The sequence below is a fragment of the Euleptes europaea genome, chromosome 7 (assembly GCF_029931775.1).
Source record: "Euleptes europaea isolate rEulEur1 chromosome 7, rEulEur1.hap1, whole genome shotgun sequence".
NCBI lineage: Eukaryota > Metazoa > Chordata > Lepidosauria > Squamata > Sphaerodactylidae > Euleptes > Euleptes europaea.
This window is the reverse complement of record NC_079318.1, coordinates 63,497,109-63,523,345: the sequence shown is the minus strand read 5'-3', so window position 1 is coordinate 63,523,345 and position 26,237 is coordinate 63,497,109. Positions and strand designations below refer to the sequence as shown.

Sequence of the window (26,237 nt, the reverse complement as noted above, 5' to 3'; positions counted from 1 at the left end):
AAAGCCAGGGTTCAACTTTTTAAGCAGAAATAAAATAGTTTTAAGGAACAAGGATAAGGCTTGTTAGTAGAAAGTGTTTAGCTTTCAATACCTTTGGTTGGCTTGGATAAAGTTCGGGGTTTAATGCAATTTTTCTTTAATTGTTAGTATTTGCATTGTTCAAAGTGTATTGAAGGAGAAAACCTGTTTATTCCCAATGAAAAACACAACACATCTCAAGCTAAAAGGTTTCATTTTTATGTTGAATTTCTTGTATTTAGAATAACTGATAACTTCTGATCACCTCTATTGCACCTGAGTATTTTTAGCAAATGGTACATATGTGTTTGTGGGCAACAAAAACCACATGGATATCAATTTTCTCACTCCCAAAGTGCTTATGTGGGTCTCTGATTAGAGGAGACTGGAAGACATCTTCACCACAGTGGAAAAATGAGTTCTTACCTTTCTACGCTTGGGCTAAAAAAAACAAACACCCTTCCTTTTGCAAGAAGCAAAACAAAAGAAACCATCCTTCAAAATAATTGACTCCATAATTTGCAGTCTACACATTTTAGATCACTTGAGCCCTGTACATCTAACAAAAACTGTTTAAAGATGAGGAGAAACAATCTCTAAAAGAATGTGTCTGCTTATGAGGTATAATTAAGATGTTTACTATCAATATAGGGAAGGAGCTTTGAAAACTTGAAACCAAGGCAGTGGAGAAAGGGACACTTCATCACAAATTATCCCTTTTAAGCAGTTACCTAATTTTAAATAATCCTTCATTTCATTTTGAAATGTTTTCTTGCAACCATCCTGAACTCAGAAATTTCTCACGCCCATTGAAGAACCAGTACAACCCATCCTTTTCACGAATTCCCCAACTCAGTGCTTCCACAACAAACAAACAAAAATTCACAGAACTAAATTCTACTGAAAGAGCCTGTAGTACAGGTACAACAGGTGCACCACTGAAAGATTAAGAGTTATATCCTTGAAGATAAATCATACTCCATTTGCATTCCAGAAGGTTTCCTCTTCTAAAGAAATGTACAGTACAACACGCCTTTGTAGGAAAGTTCACAACTTTCACGAATTTTGCCATGTCTTTCTTGTGCTTGAATTATTCAGATGCATTTGGTTGTCTTGTCCTTGTTCTTTAAAGTGAAAACTGAAAAAACAAACAAAAGCTAACTATATTGTCTTTCTCTTCATACCTCTTCATTCCAAAGGCTGGGTATCCAAAGGTATGCAATGGGACTGAAGCAAGAATCTGGGACTTCGCCCATGCTTGGGTTTTAAACAATGGCATTTTTTTTTAAGTGACACAATTTTAACTCTACCATGCAGGTATCTCCTCAGTGACGATGATGCTCATGTTCAATTTTCCCCAGGAATTCTCTAAGAAAGAGAAAAAAGATGAAAGCCTCAGCAGTTTTTAAAGGGTCAAACACTTTGGTCCTTTAGCTTCATCCACTGTCCCCACACGACCTTTCATGCCCTAGCATCGATTGGGAGTCTTGACACTTGTATTCTCTTACACATCGGGTGACATCCCATTTTCTAAGATGGGCCTACAATACTTAGTGTGCTGGCAGACGTGGGTTCAAACTCCCCGCACTGTCATGAAGTTCACTGGCTGACTTTGGATGAGCTGTTGCATCTTAATAAAAAGATGAACAATTATATACAAGAATTCCTTTTTCTATTGATAAATAAAAAGAAAAACCCTTACACTATTAACGTAGTGGTCACTGAACTTTAACATAAACAAAACAGAAGCATGCAACAATATGGAAGGTAGCTAGCTAGTCAAACAGTAGGTGAATTGAATCTCCAGCATTCTCTAAACTCAATTCTGATTACATCTCTTGTCAACTTTTTTTTTTTTGCTGTGAAGAAGAGTTGGTTTTTATATGCCGACTTTCTCTACCATTTAAGGGAGAATCAAACCAGCTCACAATCGCCTTCCCTTCCCCTCCAAACAACAGACACCCTATGAGGTAGGTGAGGCTGAGAGAGCTCAAAGAGAACTGTGACTAACCCAAGTTCACCCAGTTGGCTTCGTGTGTAGGAGTGGAGAAACCAACCCGGTTCACCAGATTAGCATCCAGCACTCATGTGGAGGAGTGGGGAATCAAACCCAGTTCACCAGATTAGAGTCCACCACTCCAAACCACCGCTCTTAACCACTACACAACTGACTTATGGTGACCCTAGGGTTTTAAAGGCAAGAGAGGTTCAGAGGTGGTTTGACATAGCTTGCCTCTGTGTATTCCTTGGAGGTTGCCCATTGAAATACTTACCAGGGTCGACCCTGCTTAGCTTCTGAGATCTGACAAGATCAGGCTAGCCTAGGGCTATCCAGATCAGGGCTTGTCAACCTACCCACCACTATAAAGAGCAATCCTTACTCAGATGAGATTGATATCTTACAACAGCTAAGATTATGAGCAGACCAGTCCAACCTATTAAATGGGTTCTAGCAAGCCAAGGACCTCTCAGCACAATCTGACAGATAGGATTACTGAGGTCATGTACATGCAGCATTTTGTACAAAACCTGCCAGATAATATTTTAGGGCACTGCTAAATAATCTTGGCCTGAGTATTTAGTTTTAAGACTCTGTACAGTCATTAAATCAACTCCCTCCAAATTACCTGCCCCTGTCTCCTTTCCCCAGCTCCTGTCTCAGGGAAGCAGCAGCACCTGGGAAAATGAACAGGCACTGCCTTCTCCTTTCTTCCTTCCCCACCTGCTCTCCCAGCCCCCACCGATGACATCTGGTGAGCAACCAGCATGGAGGAAGAGGAGTTTCTCATGGGTCCCCAGCAGTACCTTTCTATGAATCATCCCATTGAGAGGCTACACTGAGGATTATTCTTCTATATGGCATTTTAAACAATGAGCTCTTATATTGGTTTATAATTATTTGTAAAGACATTTTGGCAAAAACAGGGTTATTGTGTATTGTTCCAAAGTTTTTAAAGCAAATATAGTTACCTTGGTTAGATCATCTTCCAGAGTAACATGAAGAAATAGGCAACTACTCCAGGAAAAAATAAACTAGAAAATTTAACTGCCTGGTTCTGCCTCACTAAGGTTTGGCAGAATAGGAACGAATTTATTCTGACCTGCTAAAACTCTAACTCTGTTCATCAAATCTTAAACAGTTTACAGAATTAACCCCAGAATTATCTCCCTGCTTGCATCAAAGACTGTCAGAACAGGGGGGGGGGATGGGAACTGCGCTAGAACCTTACCTCCCTCCCCCCCATGTGAAACGGAGGAAGTTTTTGATTTGTTTCACTCTTTCTTCTCATTGGAAAAATGCTCTGACAAAGAGAAAAGTACAATAACACTGCCACACACCTGCCCATACTAGAGGTTGTCAGATGGGGATGTGTGTGTCCTGTATAGCCACCTAGCTGTTTTAGACCCTCCCCCATCCAAGCCTTGGATGAAGGCACAGAAATGGTACGAGTGAGAAACCTGTCCTTTCAGCTGAGCAGTCCTACGCTTCTTAAAGCATCACACGTACCAAGGCAGTGAAGGAGAAGGCAAATGCACAATCCCCTCTTTGCACAATCCCCTCTTTGCAGCTCTCTAACTTTGACAGATTTGTCTAGAACCTGCCAGAAAGTAGTTATCACTGAATCCTGTCCAGAAACATACCATTCCTATCCAAAGTTGTGGTTCCAGCTCAAATTCCAGTGGAAACAGGACTCTTCTCCATCGCTAAATGCAGTATGAGCACAAGCCCTCACTGATGTGTGTGATACTCAGACTTTAAGATCCGAATCTGAGAGCTCCAGCATTAAGAGAAAACCTTTTAATTACCGTAATATTCGAGGTAGTTCTGGGCTCTTGTAGATATATTTATGCCTGTACCCCAGGTCTGTGTGAAATGGAACAAACTGCACTTTGTGATCACGGAAACTCCGAGATGGGGCAGCAATGTTGTAGAGCTGTAAAAAAGAGATAAAAAGCAAATGCAAGCCAAAGAAATACAGAGAGGTAGCTTAAGTAATCAGAAATCCTACACACAGAAGTTGCTTACTGCTACAACTGTCTTTGATTTCGTTAATAAAGAAACAATCTGAGACACACTAGTTTCTCCCTTCACTGGAAATAACTGCGCTACTTTTACCCACAAGGGCCCATAAGTCACTCAGCATCAGTTAATAGTCTTTAACCACACGCTGACCACTATTCATAGCTAGAACCAGTTAGTAAACAATAATAGCATACAATTTCTTACTACTCAGCCAATGAACAGTTATGATTCAAAACAGGGAACCTAACCCACAGCCACATTCTTCTAAAATTAAAATAATTTCAATTTATTTAACACTAATATTTCACAGATGAAAAGGCTCAGGGCTTCCAGGATTCAGCAAAATAGCATGCTACAAAAAGACACCTGGTTGTCAGAGCAGGAAACTCAGTTAAAATTATATCAGAATGAACATATAAAAAACCTGAAGTTAATGAGGACCTGCATGCATAACTCTTTGTAACATGGGCCTCTAGGAAGGGCAAGTCCCTGCAACACTCACTGTTCTCCTAGGGAAAAGGCCCATCTCATCCTTCCTGTTAGAAAGAAATGCCTAGGAGGCTGTACTCTTTTTTCTGTCTAACTTTAAATCAAGTGAGAAGCCCTCTAGCAAGAAGAAATTATGATCACTTTATCATTCTGTTTTGCAGCTCTCGCTGAGCGTGCCACTTTAAGTAAATCACCAGGTCCTTCTGAACCATCTACCTATGCTTGCAGGCTGCTCATCTTTCTGCCTCTATCCTTCTGTAGAATTGTATCAGGTCAGCAACCTCCATCACTGTGATATATTTAACCAATTCCTAACATAGAACTAGGCAGCAGTAGCTGCTCCAGATTAATTAGCACAGAGTTTTTTTAAAAAGTCAAATATACACAGAACTTCATTTGTCTTTTGTCTAATTTCTCTGTGCAACAGATCCCGCCCATTCCATTCCCATTAACTTGGTACTGGTACAGAAGTCCTGTATGCACTTAGGGAGTAACAGGACAGGAGGTAAGAGATGCTTCAGGGCCACTAAATTATATGTAAAGTCCTGGTGAGAGGTAATAAAAACAAGAGACAGAGAAAGAAGAGCTGATGAAAGACAGACCCTGTCCATGGTGCTGTCCCAGACCTAAGGCTAAACTGTATTTCCTACATGCAAATGAATCTAAACAAAATCCTCATGCCTACAAGAAAAAGCTGCCTGTGAAAAAGGAGACAATTTCAGAAAAGTGGGTGAAGAAGGAAAACAGGTCCTTAGCATTTTCCTTACCCACTGCTCTTCTACTGCTTTAAGCGGCATTATGAAGGGAGTTGCACTGAATTGTCCCTTCAGAAGCTTTTTTCTATGAGCTGCAGGTATCAGGGCTGTGTTAAGTCCAAGGTTATATATGATTTGGCACACAGATGCTGATTTGCATGTAGCCCTATCTCTACAATGAGTCCTTTCCTAGTTCATTCAGGTGGTTAGCAATGGGGAACTTGAGCAGAAGTACCTTCTTTCCAAGATGAAACGGCACAACTGGATCATCTTCAGCATGAAGAATAAGCAGAGAGCACGAAATATGCTTCACACTGTAAAAAACCAAAGCAAGCATCATTTGCATTATTGATTTGAGATCTGCTAACATGATCAACACAATGCCTGCAGTGAGAATGAGCCTGGTCTGTTGCCCGCCTGATGTGCTTCCTTTCTCCATCCATCTGGGGAGGAAATGCCATATAGGCCAACAACATGAGACAAACAATGTTTGAGCTGCTTTTATGAGAGCAAATGGTGTGACGTTCACCATGACAAGGCTTGGTGTCTTGGTAAGATCAGTTGATTAAACAACTTTAAAAGTGTTAAAATGATGATATGGTTGAGATCTCATTGCCTGTTCTGTAGTAAAAACAACATACTATATCAATAATAAATTACACCAATATGTACTCTTACCAGGTCATGCAATGCTCATTTAACTGATCCTATTCCACACTATCACAGGAGGCTTGCCCTGAAGTGGAGATGTATTCAGAGAACCTGTCCCCAATCCACTGGTAGAGACAGTGCTCTCTTGGGAAGGGGGTGGGAAGAGAGACTGAACTGGAATCTTCAGTCTTTCCTGTGCCCTCAGAACACCCCTCCCCTTGTTCTCATCTGGCAGTAACAGGGACTGGTATACTCAGACTCTGATTCACAAAAGGAGTTGTTGAGAGAAGGTGGTAATCCCAGTACTTTATCTCTGGGTAGAGACCTGCAGGTAATAGCTGGCTCCCCATAAGGAGCAGGAGGCATGATTGACCCATTCCCAATGGCGTCCCTGAGGGCTCTCATTGTCCTCCAGTGCAAGAGAACAGCCACCACGGATTCACATGAAGAAAAATAAAAGGAGTGCAGGGGGAGCAAAATGTCCACTCTTTTACTGACAAGGGTCCCATCGTATGTGCATGCACTGTGCGTGCTCTAGAGTTCTCCTGCACATACCTTGCCAGTCATAAAGGTAGGCATTTTACTAGTGGTTATCCATGTAATCGTCTACATAGAAAGCAGGGCATTTTCTTCAGCAGTTTCTCCCCCACATTCACTTCTGTCCCACCAAGCACTAGCACTGCAGAATGGAACATATTCTTGCCTTTTCTTTTGGGCTTTGCTCTTTGTTGAAAACAGCAGGTATCCCATAACTCCCCTGCCATGAGGCAGAGTACACAGAAGAGACTCCCTTTGTGAAAAGACACACAAGCAAGTTTTCTCTACCCAGTAATACAGAAGGGGTATTATATCTTATTCCAGAAATATCTGACACATCTAAATCCACAGGCATCAGACAGAAAACATTACAGCTCCAAAATCAATTTTTCACTGATAAGTACCCATATTTTTTGGCAGATAATGCAACGAAAAGTAGGCAGAGAAAAGCCATGTCCAAGACAAAATATAGTTAACCACGTCTATCCAGGAAGAAAGGAGAAGCATGAAAAGCCATTTCACATAATGGAGTTCCCCAATGTGGGCACCCGCCACATGCTTCAGGAAAGTAGGCAGGGCCATTATGAAGGCAGAACCAGTGACTGGTTGCCTTTCTACAACTAAATGGCTTTTCCCCTTGGATACTGCCCATCACTCACCAGAGAAGGATCCTGTAAACAGGACTCATGGATCATCTGTGAGGAGCTAGGGAGCACCAAAGGACCCCTATTCTCCAATCCCCCCCCCCCAGTATTTACCCTCCCTTTCCCCTATTGGTCATCATCTTCTGTGTGTGCATGCGTGTGTTACCCCCCCCCCCCAACCCCAGCAACCTCTGTGTTCATATTTCCCCTTCCTCTTTTCTGTGTATGTGTGTCCTGAGGCAGCCATTTTGTAGTAGTGCACACCACTTTGCCTCAACATTTCAAAGGTGCCCACAGGTTCAAACAGGGTGGGGACTCCTGTCACATGGTACAGGTTGGCATGAGAGGAGGTGCATCTCTACCTGGGAATTTTGTTGCTTTTATAATGTTCTTGGCAAGACAAATAGGGAGTAGTTTCCTTACTAGTCTTTTCCCTGGCAAAATGAAGTAATGTTTACTTTCCTGAGATTTCAGGACACAGTCAAATGGCCCATTTTACGTATACTTCCTGGGCACAAATTCTAATAACTCACATTGCTGCATCTGTAAGACATAAAGAAGTGGGAGGGGGATTCAAGAGGCAGAGTGTTTACTTACTTTTCATCATTTGCAAATTTAATTCCACTAGAGGTGATCGGGTCAAGGAAAAACCAATCAAATCCTGGGAAGTATCTATATATCTGGAAAAAAACATTGACAGGTATGTGAGTGATAGGTATAATCATCTAGATCATAGGTATAATTATCTAGTCATATTCTATTTCTAAATAAAACTGTTGAAACATGAGCTGCAACCACATGTTAATTCAAAAGAAGCACACACTGCAAGCAGCACTTCTGCAAGACAATGGCTGTTACTGCACTAGGTATTCCCAGCGATGTATCAAGAGTTTGGAAATGTTATAAAAAACATCGCTTTGAAAGGGTTTTTGGATACTACGGCTAAAAAATGGTTGGAAGACGTCTTCACAGCTAAAGGGGCCAAACAAAGTGCGAACAGTATTTTTTATAACAGTTTCAAACTCTTAATACATCGGTGGGAATACACAGAAAGTGTGAACAGTATTTTTATAACGATTTCAAACTCTTAATATATCGCTGGGAATACCTAGTGCGGTAACAGCCTTTGCTTTCCAGGGGCTGCTCTGTAGATGTGATCTAAAACTTCTTTGCTGTTCTACTCATTTGTGAATGATTTTACAACTGGATTTTCTAAAACAAGGGTGCGTGTGCAATAGTCTACTTCTTTACAGGAGAAAAAGATTTCTCAAGATCACCCCCTTTACCCCAACAATTTCTTGTCCTGCTCTATTTGCCTTAGTGGTTTAAAATGCGAAAATTGTATTGGAATTGTGAGTAAGCAACACCCCCCCCCAAATTACACACAAACTAGCTCCACTGTTGAAGAAGAAGAGTTGGTTTTTATAACCCAGTTTTCTCTCAGAGAAACTCAGAGTCTCAAACCAGTTTATAATCTCCTTCCCTTCCTCTCCCCAAAACAGACACCTTGTGAGATAGGTGGGGCTGAGAGAGTTCGGAGAGGACTGTGACTAGCTCAAGGTCACCCAGCAGGCTTGATGTGGAGGAGTGGGGAAATCAACCTGGTTCACCAGATTAAGAGTCTGCTGCTCATGCAGAGAAGTGGGGAATCAAACCCATTTTTCCAGATTAGAGTCCACCGCTCCTAACCACTACATCACGCAGACTCTCAGGAGGGAAGGAAGGGGCAATTGGACAGAGGACTGAAATGACTCACTGCTCCCCATGGATTTTTCTCCAACGCTTTAACTTCTGACAAGGCAGTCCACTGTATCAAAGCCAAGCCACAGTCCTCCTTAAATGGACACCCGTTTGGGGAAAGAGGAGAACAAGACTGCTTGTTGCTTTTAGCCTATTTCTGAGGTAGAGCAGTGGCTTTTGTTTGCAAGAAGGGGCTGAATCCTGTCTTATGCTTCATTCCCCTCCCCTCTTTCCAGTGCAAAGGGGCAATGCACTATGGCGAAAGCAAGCCCAAGAAGTTGGCTTATATCCTTCCCACCTTCCCACAATCAGCCCAGAAGTGGAGCAGACAGCAACTCCACGTGAGATTTAGTGTGAATTGAACTGGCTCTTCTCAGGAGATACCAACACTGATGACCTACACCCTGGTCTCCTTGGCATGGATAGGAATCTCCTACTGGTAGGAATCCAGGATGTAGTTTGCGACTTCCTGAGAATTCCAGCCATTGCCCAGTATCTCAGAATTATTTACTGATTTATAAACTCAAATTGTAGGCAAGCAGGATATTTTTACAGTGCTTTAACACTTCAACCTGAGATTCTATGGGCTATGTGGTAAATGTAATAAGCTACCTCTGCCCAGCATTAATACTTATCATTTATTTGTTCATTCATTCCTTAATAGTTTGTAATCAATGGAAATAATTTTTGAATTATCTTTCCTTGTCCCTTATAAAATGGTATTTTGAAAATGAGGACTGGCAAACTCTACAGAGGAAAAGAACACTATGCAGATCTGGAAAATGCAACATTTCAAAAGTACTGCTGAGGAGCTCACTCGTGGGCTAACAACTGTAGATGCACAGAATTCTTGATAGAGCATGTGCATATGAGTTATGAGTCAGACATGGAAGACAGATGTTCTAGCATACAAATCTCTACTTGCCACTGAAAAGGGATGGCTTCTTGCTTCCTCACGTATATTTGTAAAAGGGGACTCCAGTATCAGAGCATCTGGAGGAGTTTCTGAAAAACAAAACTGAGCAGATTATAATGCTGCCCATGACAGACAGCAGCCTCTGTGCTAGCCCCACTAAAATGGATGGAGTGACATGGCACCCACACTCAATGATATTTGCACAACTCAGAGTAAGAAACCAGACCTACGCAAACATTTGGCATATGCTGCAAGAATGAGTTCAACTGACCAAACAGGGCAGACACTCACTGCAGAAGAAACTTTGTTTACAGAAATCTGAATTGTAGCCCATTGCTTATTAGATGTCTCATTGATCGCATCGACTTACACTGCAGAATCCGCCTTGAGTCTCAGTGAGAAAGTGGGCTTCATAGAGTAAATAAATGACCAAAAGTATGGAATGGACATGATCAGATATACAAAGCCGCCCAACTGTATAATCAATGGGATTTAACCTACCACAACGTTTATGTGGTAGAGTCCTAGAAATGTGTATACTCCAGTTGTTTGGATTTGATTCTGTAGATTTAGTTGCTATCAAAGTTGAATCATTGTGTCAGAACCTGACACCAAATAATCAATAGCACTTTCCCATTTATTCTGAAAGCTTCTAAGCATTTCACCACTCCTCATAAGTTACTCCCCATATACAGCCTATAAAGATCTACAAGCCTAACACATATAATATCCCTTTTTTGGGGGGGGGGATTACAATTGAAAAACCAAAGAGTTATCACTGCAAACTCTTACCACTGCTTTGAAACAAATGAAATACTCTGAGAATGCCAAACAAATTCCTTACCTCTTTCGCAGAGACGCCTTACTAAGTTGGTTGCAACTCTAAAGAGACAGAAAGCATTAACCTTGAGTTAAAATTATTATAGGGTTGTAATATCTACCCTTAAATGATTTTACATTCCAGTCCTGAGTAAGCATAAGAGTTAAGCCCTGCTTTATTCAGTTAGATTTACTTCCAACAGGGGTGGAATTCAGGACGGGTCTGGCCTATTTAGTTATTTTAAAGAGAGGGCCCAGATTGCCTAGTTATCATCTTGGGGTCTTAATTAACCATTTACTTGTGTTAGGAAAATAAAAGTCTTATTTAGGAAATTAAAATACATTTTAAAAAACAGACATTTAATCAAGAGATTCCTGTTTGGTGCTTATGGCACATATTAGTCTGGAGTATGGCAGTGTGAGAGTGGCAGCCTCACGTCATTTGTGGGGGCCAACCTCCTTCTTGAGTTGAAATTCCACCCCTGCACCCGAGAGCACACAGGATTGCAGCCTAAGGACCAGGTATTGCTGTTGTGCCATCAATCCACCCAATCCTGCAGCAAGCTATCACCGCTTTTGTGCAATTTAAGTTCTACATTTTGGTCTAATAATTTTAGCCTTGAGAAAAATACTGACATGAAGAGTTAATATTTCTGAATTTCAACCAACAGACAAACAGGTAAGATTTAAGAACCATGAACCAAAGGAAAGTAGCTGCTAGAGATGGTTATACAAATGCTTCCACAAGAGTTTGTGCACCACTGTAATAGATCAGGTCCATAGTTGTTCTTCAGCTTGTGAAAGTGGCTGCACAACCTATCATGCAGGCAAAATCTTCTCTTTGGGTGTCATTTCACTTTTCTTGCATGATGTGAAAAGGAAAAACGGTCCTCATGGCAGTGGAAAATGCCTCTGATGTGTTGAGCAGTTGTAGGTTATTTGTATCTTTATCTGGTTATTTTTTAATCTGTTGTTTTTATCTAGTGCTTCTTATTCTCCATTTGAAAGAACCCCAAGATTTGATGTTGCTGAAGTGGTAAGGTAATGGGTTGGATCCAACCAGCTTTTCTGCTAGTGAAGAAGGAAGGAGGTTTAAAATGCGAATCTGATCACCAAAAAGGGGGTCCGTAGGACCTGCATGAACAAAAGGAATGTGGAACTGGGCCTGTAGCAGGATGGGGAACTGGAGTAGGTCGAGTGAAAAAGCTGGCTGGATCCAACCCATTGTCTGCAAGAAGTTAAATATTTGAACTGCAAATTTAACAGAACAACATATAAAGTTAGTTTTTAAGCTCTGAATTCACCACACCATTTGCCCTTTATTTCAGACTGGAGATAAATTCTTAAAATACTCAAAACTTGCAATTTTTCCTTCTTGCCCTTAAAGAGACAATCACAAAAAAGCATCATTTTTTCTTATTTTGTCCGATAGAACAAGGAAGCCAATCCATCTTAATATAAAGTAATATCTAAACCCAATCTGGAAAGTCTTTTCCTTCCCCAGTATTTAATTTCTGTGCTTCAATTCTAGCAGGATTCCCCTTTTTTGCTCTTCTGCCACCGAGTTTCTTATGCAAAACAACAAGCAGCCTCAGGCTTCCTGAACTGCTCTGACCACAAACAAAGCTTTTCTGTTTGAATACATTAGTGTGTTTGGCAGCATTCCAGATGAACTGTGCTATCAATGGGTTCAAACACACAACGCAATATGCACCATGGAACAAATAGATCCACTGTATGTGAATCTGAGTTCATTGGGAAAGATTCTGGGAACATTCACATGAGATAACGAGTCTTTCAAGTTGATGCAGTACAAGGAAGAAGTGCACTCAAAGAAGGCAGGCAATAAACAGAGAAAATGAGAATACCTTAAGTAATTCAAGTAAATTCAAATCTTGTTTTGTATCCAGCAGAAACATTTCCCACAACTGTCAGGCAAACATATTCAAAACCCCATAATGGTCCACAACTAATTTGTTTTTTTAAACCAAGTAAAATGGAGAAAGATACCTCCAAAAAGAAGAAGTGTTGGTTTTTATATGCTGACTCTCTCTACCTTTTTAAGGAGAATCAAGCTGGCTTACAATCATCTACCCTTTCTCTCCCCACAGCAAACACCTTGTGAGGTAGGTGGAGATGAGCGAATTCACAGAGAACTGTGACTAGCCCACGGTCACCCAGTTGGCTTCATGTGTAGGAGTGGGGAAACCAACTCAATTCACCAGATTAGAGTCCACTGCTCATGTGGAGGAGTGGGAAATCAAGTTCTCCAGATTAGAGCGCCTAACCACTACACCACACTGGGTCTCAGCGTTCTTCCCCCTAAGGCATTTAGCTATCTATATGAAACATTATTTTGAATACATCTTGTACAACTGGTCAATCTAGAAACTCTGTGTAAAGCCTGACTAGTTTGAACTTAGGTTATCTTTGAATGGAGAACAGACATAATGTGCCAACTGTTGGGCTGCTCTTTATGATTAGATTTTGGCTGGTGAAAATATCTTGGGGCCTTGTTAGGAAAGGGGTGCCATAAAAAAAATTCCACCACACTTCCAGCATCTGCCCAGGCTCATAAGAACATAAGAAAGGCCTGCTGGATCAGACCAAGGCCCATCAAGTCCAGCAGTCTGTTCACACAGTGGCCAACCAGGTGCCTCTAGGAAGCCACTAACAAGACGAGTGCAGCAGCACCATCCTGCCTGTGTTCCACAGCACCTAAGGTAATAGGAATGCTCCTCTGATCCTGGAGAGAATAGGTATGCATTATGACTAGTATCCATTCTAACTAACAGCCATGAATACCTCCTCCTCCATGAATATGTCCACTCCCCTCTTAAAGCCCTCCAAGCTGGCAGCCATCACCACATCCTGGGGCAGGGAGTTCCACAATTTAACTATGCGTTGTGTGAAAAAATACTTCCTTTTATCTGTTTTGAATCTCTCACCCTCCAGCTTTAGCAGATGACCCCATGTTCTAGTATTATGGGAGAGGGAGAAAAACGTCTCCCTGTCCACTCTCTCCAAACCATGCATAATTTTATAGACCTCTATCATGTCTCCCCTCAGCCTCCTTCTTTCCAAGCTAAACAGCCCTAAGCGTCTTAACCGCTCCCCATAGGACAGTTGCTCTAGTCCCCTAATCATTTTGGTTGCTCTTTTCTGCACCTTCTCAAGCTCTAATATCCTTTTTTAGGTGTGGTGACCAGAACTGTACACAGTATTCCAAGTGCGGTCTCACCATAGATTTGCACAAGGGCAGTATGATATCAGCAGTTTTATTCTCTATTCCTCGTCTAATTATGGCCAGCATGGAATTTGCCTTTTTTACAGCAGCCGCACACTGGGTTGACATCTTCATTGAGCTATCCACTACCACCCCAAGATCCCTTTCTTGGTCTGTTGCTGCCAGCACAGATCCCATCAGTGTATACGTGAAGTTGGGATTTTTTGTCCCAATATGCATCACTTTACAGAGCCGGCCTCCGCGGGGCCTGAGGAGCGGCAGGTTTGGGAGGGTTTTTCTGGCTTCCCCCCTCCCTGGCCTGCTGTCAGGCAAGGGAAATAAACTGGTGGCGGCTTTCCACTTCCTCCGCCAGTAAAATCCACTCTTCCAAGGTGGCTGGGTCTCGCTGCATGTATGCCCAGTTTAGAATCTCAGGATGCAACGCTGCTCTGAAGTAATGCACCCGGGTAGCTTCAGTCCAATCTACTATTTTATTAGCGAGTCTTTGGAACTCATCCGCAAACTCTCGGATTGAGGAGGATCCTTGACGGAGTTGTAGGAGGGCCGCTTTGGCCTTCTCCTCTTGAAATGGATCCTCGAAACATCTCCTTAACGCTCACATGAATTCATTAAGCGACCGTATGGAGTGAGCCCGGGTATCAAACTGGAGGACTATTTATTCTGCAGCCTTTCCAGCCAAAAGCGAGGAAACGAATCTCACTCGGCTGTCTTCCGTGGGAAAGGTATGCCCTTGTTCTCTCATGTAACTGTCCACTTGATGCAGAAAACAGGGCAACGCGTCTGCGGAGCCATCAAAAGTCACTCGCAAACGGGGTTGCTTCCACTGCACGACCGGGACCACAGGCTGGACCGGTCCCACTAGTGGTGGTACCGGCGGTTGTCCAGGGATGGGGTGTCCCAGGGCTGGCTGCCCCGGAGGCGGTTGTACCGGGGCCGGTTGCACCGGAGGTTGCCCTGGGGCTGGCTGCAGCGGAGGCTGCTGGCCAGGGGGTTGTTGGCCTGGGACCGGTGCAGGCACCCTTGAGCTTGCTGTAGGCGACCGTACTCATTCATCAATATGTCCATTTGGTCCTGCATACGGGCCATACGATCCAACAGCTCTCGGTTTTGAAATCTCAAGGCATGGATCTCCTCCTCAGCCCCCCCAGTCTGTTGGGCTTTGCTGACTCGGTAGTTCGTATTCCAGTCGCCCTCCTCTGCATACAAGTCCTCCTCCTCCGAATATTCTTGCACATCAGGAGCAAAGGTGAGCCGTTGCCTGCGCGTTACCTCCCGGAGCAGGCCAGGTTCCGGGGAGCCCAAAGAAAACGAGGGGAAAGACCAGTCCAGTCCCCCGCTAACTTTCGACCGCGCTCCAGTTCCTGTCGTCGCTCCTGCCCGAGCAGCGGCCGCATCCACCAACAGTTGCTCCTCCGCCCGCCTCTGGTCAGTGAGTGCCCGGTCCACCTCGAGTTTGCCGACCGCGGCAGCCGTCACAATTGGTTTGGCCGCTTGTTCCAAGAGCATTTGGATTTCCTTGTGCTGGCCCAACAGCGGTTGGACCTGTTGAGCAAGATCCACAGAGGAAGGACCGAATTCAGGAGTTAGTACCTTCTCGACGTGGGCCGCCGTCGCTGTGAAATCCATAAAAACCAGGACTGTCCCGGCGGCAGCGTTCTGTGCTTCCTGGCGGCATAGGGTGGGATCCGGAACAGTTTACGGAACGTCTCCCCCCTGAGCCCCCACCATTGGGAAACAGAACTCGGGCCCCTGGATTGGGGCCGCCGACTCCTGTTGCGTCCCATGGAGCGCAAGCTCAGCCAATAACCGAGTTAGGAGAGCAAAGTCCTCTTGCGCTAACCGGGCCTCCTCCAGTAAAGTATACAGTCCCAAAAGGTCGTTGTGGGCACATAAAGACAAAAATGTGGGGTGCAAACTACATATAATTCAGTGCTACCCAACAGAAAGTAGATTAGACTGCAATGATTGTCCTTTGGCATTACATCCCCACACCATGCATTAGTCCCTTGTGCTATTCCAAAGGCCTGCCTAGTGCCATCTGGAATCTGAAGGCTTACCCAGTGCCCAAGGAGTGCCCCCATATATAAACTGGATTGTCTCCACTTCGTGCTTTTATCCAGTCAAAAACATGAAGAGCATCATAAGTTAGTCCGCTTTCTGAAGGACTGCCAATTGAGTCTCCCCAGCCTGAAAGAGAAAATAATTTTATTCCAGGAATCATACTCAAAACTATTAGTCAAAATAAAGTGTCTGAATTAAAGCCAAAGAACTAATAGTGGCCCAGGACCCAATATATCAGCTTTCAAATTGCTCTCAATAGTTTAGACTTTGTAAAGATGCCCATTAAAATGAAATGGCACACCACCAAAGTAAATATTCCACAATATTTCATTCAGTTTAGTTCCACAACAGTCTCAAAAAAAGCATTAAAAATATTTGTAGGTATCAATCTTATGTTCTTGTCTGTGTATGCGCTTTCAATGAACAACAGGATGTTATCACTGTATTTGGCTTGAGTCCTGCATACCAGAGACAGAGTTTCTTTCCACAGCAGCCTTCCTATAAAGATCTGCAATGGGCAGCCCAATTCTGAAGGGGGGGGGGCAGTTCCATGGCAGCTGGGAGCGGCACAGCTACACTGCCTCTTCCAGCTGCTGCAGAGGCATAAAAAGCCTTTTAAAATATATAAATAGAGGAAAGGGGGGAAATCCCTCATTGCCTCCAATGGGCTGCGCCACCAAAAATGCCCCACTTCCATGTTTGCCCTCGCTCTGGTGTAGGTGACACCTTAATACGTGATAAGATGGGCACCTATGCCAGCGTGGGGTCACACTGCCTCCTAAGGAGCTTAGCCGTCCCTTTAGGAATGGGCTCAAAATCTTTGTTTTCATTCCCTTTATTTAAAAGATAACACCTTTTAGGATACAAGTTTGTATTTTAATATTTTATCAGAAGTGCTTCTTTGTTACATTTTACTGTTTTATTGTAGAGGTTTGCTGGCTGCCCAAAGTATAAGAAAAACAGGATAAACTTTTAAAAATCCAGCCTGAAGTATAAGAAATCATGGGTGAAAGGGCTAACACAAGCCTAGATGTCATTATATGCTATGCTAGTTTTTTTACAAATTGTAGTGTAGCTTCTATCCTACCCCCCCCACACACACACACACACAATACACAGTACCAACTGCCAGTCTCAGAAACACAGTAGTGTATAAAATATTGTCGAAGGCTTTCACGGTCAGAGTTCATTGGTTCTTGTAGGTTATCCGGGCTGTGTAACCGTGGTCTTGGAATTTTCTTTCCTGACGTTTCGCCAGCAACAAATCTGAAGATGCCTGCCACAGTTGCTGGCGAAACGTCAGGAAAGAAAATTCCGGATAACCTACAAGAACCAACAGTAGTGTATGCCTGAGCAAAGTTGAGAAGACATTAATGGGAGGATCAGTGTATTGGATGACAGAAAATGTTGAGATGTGAACCAGACAGAAACAGCAAGGAAAAGATGGAAAAATTAAAATGTCCCATCTTAAAAACAGACTTGGGAAGGGACTCACTGCTGCAGTAATTACTATTTCCAAAATGGCTAACCAAGCTAAGAAAGCATCAGGCACAAACTACCTTAGTAAAAGGAAAAGAACATATTTTTAAAATGTAATCAGAACATTTTAATCTGGATTTTAAACTCTCAATGAAATTTGAGGAATTACCAAATCATCAGTTACATGGCAATGACCGGTCAGATGTGTTACAGATGCCCAGTCAGAACAAAACCTAAATACACAAACCCAGGCTAAAAGGATCTTACCTCGATAATCAAATGTGACTATGTGGTAACCAAAAGAACTCAGAACCTAAACAAATACAAGACAAGTCGTAAGATTACAAAGGGTGCTATATGATTTTTAAAAAAAATAACACGTATTTTAACACAGCCTTTCTCCCTAACCTGCTAATTTTCCATATGCAAGAAGGGTTTGTTTGTTTGGTAGTTGTAGTGGGGAAGCATTCAGAGAACCAAATCTCCTTACCTACAAGTTCAGGATATGTTTCCATTCAGAGAACCCTGAGAAAGCAGTGTGGTGTAGCAGCTGATGTGTCAGACTACGACATGAAAGACCTGGGTCCAAACTCCCACTCAGCCATGAAGCTCAAGGGGTGACCTTGGATCAGTCACACTCTCACTCAGCCTGACCCATCTTAAGGAATAAAATGGGAAGCGGAGGAAAGAACCATGTACACAACCCTGAGCATAGGGTTGCCAACCTCCAGGTAGTAGCTGGAGATCTCCTGCTATTACAACTGATCTCCAGCCGATAGAGATCAGTTCACCTGGAGAAAATTGCGGCATTGGCAATTGGACTCTATGGCACTGAAGTCCCTCCCCTCCCCAAACCCTGCCCTCCTCAGGCTCTGCCCCAAAAATCTCCAGGTATTTCCCAACTCAGAGCTGGCAACCCTATCTGAGCACCTCAGAAGGAGGGTATGATAAAAATGTAGAGACTGCAAGTCAAAGATGAATTATATGAAAGTACAATAGCACCTATGCTTTATAGGTTTCCTTACAGAAGACAAATAACCTACTCATAATAAGACTAGATAGCTCAGCTATTATCAGAACTGTATACTATACATTGTAGTGTTTTGGCTATCTGAGTAACAATAAGGCAATTCTCACCTTGTAAAGTTCCACACGGTGCTCTCCTCCTCTATTAAAAGAATTTGGGAAAGTAAACATTTGTTTGTGATATTTGTTTGTGATTTTTGTTTAAAGTCAGTTTTGGTACATTCTTTATGGCTTCTCAAGAAACAGCCTGACTTCTAACACTAATTTAACTAACTGTATACATTACTGTGTGTGAAACTGAAGTATGTGTGCACGCACACACACAAGAGGATATTTTTCCCATGATCCACTTTTCTAAAATGTGGAAAACAATACAGTCTCTATTCAGTGCATACAAAAAGGAGCAGAGTTTGGAAGACTGGAACAACTGTTGAAATGCCATCTATTCCATCCAACAAGAACATATCTTACATCATAAATTGAAAATTGGCTATGAAAAAAAGACTGGACCTCTCCTGCTTCATTCTTCTCCTTTAATGTTTTAACCTAATGCAGAAAGAGCCTGAGACATTTCGGTGCCTCCAAAAGGTGGTAAAAATAAGCAGCTAAATAACTGACAATTTGTTGACTCTATGACATATAACATCTGCCACCTGAAGTCCTAACCTGATCTAAACCCTTAGAATAAAAAAAAAAGCTATCCTTTTTTGAAGTTGGCTCATTTTTAAATTTCTTACCTTGTACCTCCATTTCCATGCAAGTACAGGACTACAGGGCTACTAGAACCCAATGTATCCTCGTACCATGGTTGGTCCTTTCCTTGAGCATCCTTCCATAAAGCTGCAGGAACTGTGTGCCTAGAAGCAAAACAGCAAATTAGAAATCTCATCCCTTATCTGCACATTCCATCTATAGGTTTCAACGACCCAGACCACTAAAAAGGAGAGAGAGCCAATACAGTTATGTACAAAGCACCATCTAAACAAAATTCTATTGCTTCAGCGCTAGGAACACAAGGGCAACAGGCTACTCTTCCTCAGACCACTGCCCTACTATGGAACAGGCATTGCTCATGAGGCTGACACATTTTCACCCCAGTTCCTTCTTATGCCCAGTTTCCCCACAGTGTTTACAAAAGACCTCATTTATTTGTTTCGGAACAGCTGTTTAATATTACAAATCCGAAGAGTTCTTCCATAGTTATGCCATTTATGTGCACTGCATGGACTACTGTTTCAAGCAGCAATTCAATTTTAATAATGAAAAAGGGCTATCAACAAAAAAGGCAGCCCTGTGTCAAATTAATGCCCTCTCTGTAACATATAGTTCAGTGTTCTAGATCATTACAATATGCATTTTGTGGGCGGTGAAATGCTATTTGTAACAGCATTGAGATGGCAAGCTATGGGTGGGTATTAACTAGCTTCAGGACTCTTTGTAATGTGCTCTCAGTTTCTATGAGAACTCAGAATATATGCCAGTTCTTCTAGGCCAGATCTTCTACAGCCAAAGCACTTATCAGAATGAATGGATGAATTATATATGTCACAGCTCTCCAAGGTCTCAGACAGTGGTCTTTTTCAGACCTTCAACCTGATATCCTCTGAACAAAAGATGCCAGAGATTGAAGTTAGAACATGCCACTTTTAAAGCATGTGTTCTGCTACTGAGTATCCTCTCTCAGTTTGAAGAATATGCATTTAACCTGTTTTCACACTTGGTAGCGTACACTGCATCTTGAAAACTCCAAATCTTCTTTGAGATATCCCCCCCCCCAAAAATTTACAGCACGAAATCAGCTGTGGAGGAACAGCCTCCTCTCTAGAAACAGTCTTGACATCTGAATCGTGTTATAAAACAAAACACCACAACAAGACACAACTACAATAGAAGCACAAGTCAATATTCCCCAGAATGATACTGAGAGTTGTAGTTAAATGAGGGTAGAGAATTCTGTTAGAGATTCCTACCACAACATCTCCCAGCTCCAAAACATATAGCTCTTAGAGCAAATTAATGGCAAAACAGTTTAAGCTGAGTATCTATACTCAGCGCTGAACTACACGTTGTTTAGTTCTGTGATTAAAAGACCCACCCATGCAACCACTGAGAGGGGTAACACTTCTCAAAGAAAAGTAGGTAGGAGAAGAGAGTTACAGTACCCCCTCCCCCCAACCTCTGTGACTTTCTCCTCCTCAAAGTAGTAGCCCCAGCCACTGCACTTTGGAAAGAAACAAAGACATTAATAATAATGGGTTTGCATACAGTGAGTTATCTCCACTGCAAAATATTTGCATGCCAGTGTAGCCACTCGTGCTAAGCCAATCTTTCTGTATCCCCATTTCTGTTTCTGCTTGCACAAGATATTGTGCAACCAATCTGTGGGCACTGAAATATATAGGGAGGAACGTGCTGGGTGCTGCACAAGCTCTTGCGCAAGCAGCGCTGCATTAAGTCCGTTTCTGTTTCTACTTGCTCATCACTGGATCTAAGCCCAGGTGTCATTCTGCTGTCAGAGATAAGCTGAAGAAAACAAGTGTTCCCTAACAGATAACTGAAGAGTATGTTCATCACAGACCTCCTGAAAACCTGAAAGATCTTCAGCAAAAACCTATGCTGGAATTAACATTACTGGAAAGTTCAGAGCAAGTTTCTCTTCACTCTTCAGTACTTCCAAATATTACTATATTAACCAATTAGTCCCAGCAACTTCTCACTTCCTTTTTAATCTAAGATTATCCTTCAAAGTTTTATATCCCATTTAATTACATGAAGTAAGCAGCTGATAAACCAGAGATATGGCTCAGTATACTTATCCTGGACTTTTTTTTTTTTTGCCGTCAAGTCACAGCTGACCCCGTAGTGTTTTCAAGGCAAGAGACATTAGGAGGTGGTTTGCCATTGCTTGCCTCTGCCTCATGACCTTGGTATTACTTGGAGGTTTCCCATCAAAGTACTAGCCAGGGTTAAGGCTAAGACTGTGTGACTGGCCCAAGGTCACCCAGCAAGCTTCCATGGTGCGAGTGGGGATTTGAGCTTGGGTTTCCCAGGTCCTAGTCCGACACCTTAACCATGACACCATGCTGGCTTTCTATCCAGTACTTATAGCAAGCCTCAAATGGCATAGTAATACCAAAACTGCAGACAGAGGCCTGGAAAACCAAACCATCACTTGAATGATGGAAATTTGCAAAGGAAAAAAATATGGGCTATTTACTGGAAATTCCTCTCCTGGGAGACCCAGGTTCAAATCTCCAGTCTGCCAAGAAGATCCATAACTACACAAAAGAAAATATCTTTCTGACAGAAATTAATACACTTTGTGAGGTAAAAGTATGTTATGATGCCTGCAAAGAAAGATAGAGCGGTGTGTGGAGAGATCACCAGTTGAGTTTGTGGCATTGAACAATTTGACGTGGAGAGATTTTGAATTGCATCTCAATCTTCGAGCATTTATGCAACACTGGCTGTAAGTATAATATGCGTTTGACTAGTAATAGGCAAGCTCTCCCTGGTTCAATTCAAAATTGGTTTGATATTTATGTGAATAAATATTTGGAAAAAGTGTTCATTGCTGTCCCTCCCAGCTTGTAACATTGGCACACGGTTCCAGGGAACTGCAGCTTGCATCACCAGCTGAGGCTGAGAGCCATTCAGAAGTTCTGACACATGTCCCAAACGAACACATGCCAAATAAGAGCCAGTCTTAGATCTGAGCAGCGAAGAGTGACTGAATAAAAATGTTCCCAACAAACTGATCACAAGAATGAATGTGATTGTAAGACCTGTCATATCCATGAAATCAACCCAAGTTTCACTAAGACAAAGTGGTTAATGTTAAAGAACTTTTGTATATGCACCAACGAAGTGGCTTGTTCAGCGTGAATGCTGGTTACAGACATGCAAAAATCTTGCTCTGTTTTAATTAAATAGCTATACCCTGTTTTTAAAATGTTTCAAGGTAGCCTAAAAGCCAAGAAAGCTACAATAATCTCCAGAAACAGGCAATAAATAAAACTGGAAAAGGAAACAAAACAGATCAAAACATAAATAATGGAACAAAACAAGACTTCAAACACTCTCTGGAACAATAGTCAAAAAGGGCAAGAGTCCAGTAGCACCTTAAAGACTAACAAAAATATTTTCTGGTAGGGTATGAGCTTTCATAAGCCACAGCTCACTTCTTCAGATACCTGAAGATATCTTCAGATATCTGAAGAAGTGAGCTGTGGCTCACGAAAGCTCATACCCTACCAGAAAATATTTTTGTTAGTCTTTAAGGTGCTACTGGACTCTTGCCCTTTTTGACTACTGCAAACAGACTAACACGGCTACCCACTGTGAAATATCTCTGGAACAAAAATGCCTTTGTTTTTTGTGGGAAAACCACTTCAGAAAGGGCCACACAAATTCCCCTGAGGCTAGAGTTCGTTCATTTCTGTGCCACTGTTGAAAAAGGCCCTGTCATGCATAGCCACCTTCTGCAGTTCAGATGGCAGAGAAACACTTCTGAGGCACAGAAAACACTTTGGGGAAGTGACACTTCAGTCATAATGCAACTAAGTACCACAAATTGGTCGAGTCAGTATTCATAATTATCTGATTTGAAACCTCAGCAGAAACATCTCTAATTACTACTTAGCAGTCATTTGTGAACTCTGACCTGCTTATGTATCTGGGAACATTGGTTTACCCTCCCATCCCCATCCGTCTGAGCAGAAATTGCTGAGCTCATCCCAGACAGGTGTGTCACAACAGCCTGGCCTTTGCTTTGCCATACACAGAGGCTCTCTTCCTATATGTATGTCTGGGATTGGAAACCTCTCCCTTCAGCCATGCATGGGGCAAACCCCACCCCCACTCTCTTTGGAAACAAACCAAACAGTGTGTTTCCCCCAAAACAAAGGGCCAATTCCAGCTTTCCTCTGCCTTCTCGGTGAGGGAGGTGCTTCAGCCCAGGAGGTATTTATTTATTTTAAATATTTCTAAGCCACTTTCCCGCCCAAATCACAATCCTCAAATCAGAGTTGCCTTTAACCTGAGGACATAACCCACTCAGAAGCAGCTACTGCTGTTGCTGGGAAATACTTGGCTTGGAACCTCTGACGTTTTGTGACTGGCTTTTTTCTCATAACCATTTTCAAGAGGCACCTACAACCAGTTCTCAAAATTCCAAAAGTGCCCGGAGTGTGAACAAAGTTGGGAAACCTGTACTACAGCAATCTAGGCCATTTCATTTTAGCACGGGAAGCAGTCCTGCCTTCCTAGGTCTTTGCCACTTCAAGGAAGGATCTACAAATGAAATTAAAGGTTTCCATTTTGTATCACCAGCCTTCTCTGCAATTTGATTTATATGCGCTACTGAAATTAGCCTAGAGAGCCGTATATCTTTCAAAAGGCCACAGTGTTCCCAGCCACAAATAATATACCAACACAAGGAAAAGCAACATTTGCAGGAGTGCTCTTCGAGATGCTCCCGTTTTTCCTAGTGGTTAGATCAAAAGCATGTCCTTCATATGCATGACAATGAAAAGACTCCAGTGAATGGTGGGATAGACTAAGTGTTCCTTACCAGACTCCAATTGTTACACCCTCTTCTGGCTGTAGGTAGTAGTTACAGGTGTGGTTTAAACCTTGGTCCTGGGGCCTTTTCAAGTCAATGAAGTAGGGTGCCCTCACTGAAACAGAAGAATCAGAAGAAACTGAATTTTGTGGTCTGTTTACCAGCTGATTGCTCTCACCGCTAGTATTTAAATATACAAAACACAACAATGGCTACCAAAATAAAGCAATCACTCAGGCAAAAAAAAGGAATTGGCTAAGAAGTACTGGGCAATTAAATGGTAAGAAGGAGGACAGGAGGATTTTTTAACATGTGCGACAAATGGAAAAAAAGAAAAAGCAACTTTATCCGGTATGTAGCTGTTCTCCTTAGCACACAGCTATCATCAAGATGTATGCTGCATATCCAGAAAAGTTTGATGAACAACTGTACCTAATTGTTATGATTAAAAATGCTCCAATTCCTACCATTAGTATGTTGAAAGAACACAAGGAAACCCAAGAGGAACAGTGAGTAATTTTCTTACACAGGCTCTCCTAAAACAGGAAAAAACATAATACTGTCTATAAAAAGTCTCTGCATTAAACCTCAAACTTCATGAAAGAGTCCATACACATCTTCTTGTTTAGCTACCCAGCTTCCAGAAAGATGAAAACCCTTAAAAAATGATATCCACATTCTCCGGGCAAAACAAGGCAGTGGTTGCACCAGGACTTCGCTTCTTAGCAGGCAGCTGTCATGCCATTCAGATAGTCCCTTCATGCCATGGTGCATTTACAAGGGACCCCAACCCTGAGCAGAGGATTTTCAGAGAGTATATGGGGGGGGGCAGTAAGGAGAAGGGGAAGATTCTCCTGTACAAGCTCCTTCTACTAGCGCAATTGTAAGAGCCCACTGTGTGTGCACGTTGCCCCAGCACTGGCTCAACTGCTGAAACTGGCAGAAGGCGACCCATAGACACATTAATTTTGGACCACAAGCCACTCTTTAAAAGTCATTGTTTCTGAAATACTTGTAAAAACAGCATTGTGCTTACCTTTCACTGTTGTTCATTGAGTGTCTTCTGTGCAGGCAGTAACTGGAACTGCGCAGGCCAGCCGGGGAGTTGGACTACCAAGCTTCTAGAAGGTTTTTAGCTCCTGAGGAGCACTTCCCCACCCTCCATCTTGAGACAAGGCTTTCCTGCCCATTTGGTCACGTGATGGAGGCGGGGAACGCTCCTCTCCCTCAGTTCTCACTTTGCTCCCATGGAGCTTACATAGCTTATAAAGTTATGCTATGCACCAGTATGGAGTTTTGCACCTTCGGCCAAAACTCCATACTGGTGCATAGCATAACTTTATCTGGGTGGAACCTAGTGAAGGGATTGTCATACCTCAAAGCATTGAACTCCCCCACCCTTCTAAGCTGAGGTTACTGCAACCAAAAGCACAAGTGGCTAAGGGCTTGAATGGTTATGCAAAAGTTGGGCTAATACCAAGGATAAACTCCAAATAGTGGATTGGCCACTGTGGTTGGCCACTGTGTGAACAGACTGCTGGACTTGATGGGCCTTGGTCTGATCCAGCAGGGCCTTTCTTATGTTCTTATGATTGCTTTACTCTGTGGTATAAACTGCTGAGACTTTTTAGAATGAGAGGCAGAGAAAACCAAATATGGACCAACAGGTGTGTGAAAAGTGGAAATCGCTGCCAAGTGAACCTTAACTGAACTGGTTGCCAGACCCAACTCCTTTAAAGAAATCAAATAATCATTCGCAACAGCCCAACTAAGGAAGCAGGACTATTTAGCGAAGTAGGATTTTTGCAGTGAGGGTTTACGAGCTGCCTCTAAAACCTGGGAAACCTTATCAGGCCAGGAAGCTACAGAAGGATCAAACAAGCGGTCAGATGCAACAACTGTGGGTCGTGGTGAAGTATGCCACCTATGCTGATCAGGTTGTGCTGCTGTGGCAGGTGAGTGAACCTGTTCCTCGCCAGCTGCCACAGAGTGGGGAACCAAAACCTCCTTGGCCAATAGGGGGCTATGAGAATGCATGTGTTACCATCTGTTTTGAGTTTCCATAGCAGACTGTGTAGTAGGGGGAAGGGAGGAAAAGCATAGAACAGGTACCCTGACCATCGAAGCGCCCCCCATACTCTCCATAGCAATTGAAATAGAAGCTGGTAGGAAACATCCTTACTCCACAGCGGCAAAGTAAGAACTGAGGGAGATGAGAGTTCCCCGCCTCCATCATGCGACCGAATGGGCAGGAAAGCCTTGGCTTGA

General features: G+C 42.7%; 1 protein-coding gene across 1 annotated transcript in view; it reads right to left on the bottom strand.

Annotated features, from left to right (window-relative positions):
- Nucleotides 1-1,274: 1,274 nt before the first annotated feature.
- The window catches only part of ABHD12 (abhydrolase domain containing 12, lysophospholipase), a 48,852-nt gene continuing 23,889 nt past the window's right edge, over nucleotides 1,275-26,237 (bottom strand). The window contains exons 3-13 of the mRNA XM_056852443.1: nucleotides 23,979-24,084; nucleotides 19,144-19,263; nucleotides 18,518-18,548; nucleotides 17,648-17,693; nucleotides 15,898-16,027; nucleotides 10,619-10,656; nucleotides 9,784-9,863; nucleotides 7,716-7,798; nucleotides 5,522-5,600; nucleotides 3,826-3,953; nucleotides 1,275-1,386 (exon numbers count right to left, since the gene is read on the bottom strand). Coding sequence (XP_056708421.1) covers nucleotides 1,344-1,386; nucleotides 3,826-3,953; nucleotides 5,522-5,600; nucleotides 7,716-7,798; nucleotides 9,784-9,863; nucleotides 10,619-10,656; nucleotides 15,898-16,027; nucleotides 17,648-17,693; nucleotides 18,518-18,548; nucleotides 19,144-19,263; nucleotides 23,979-24,084 — 884 coding nt within the window. The 3' untranslated portion in view covers nucleotides 1,275-1,343. The remainder of the gene's footprint in view (nucleotides 1,387-3,825; nucleotides 3,954-5,521; nucleotides 5,601-7,715; nucleotides 7,799-9,783; nucleotides 9,864-10,618; nucleotides 10,657-15,897; nucleotides 16,028-17,647; nucleotides 17,694-18,517; nucleotides 18,549-19,143; nucleotides 19,264-23,978; nucleotides 24,085-26,237) is intronic.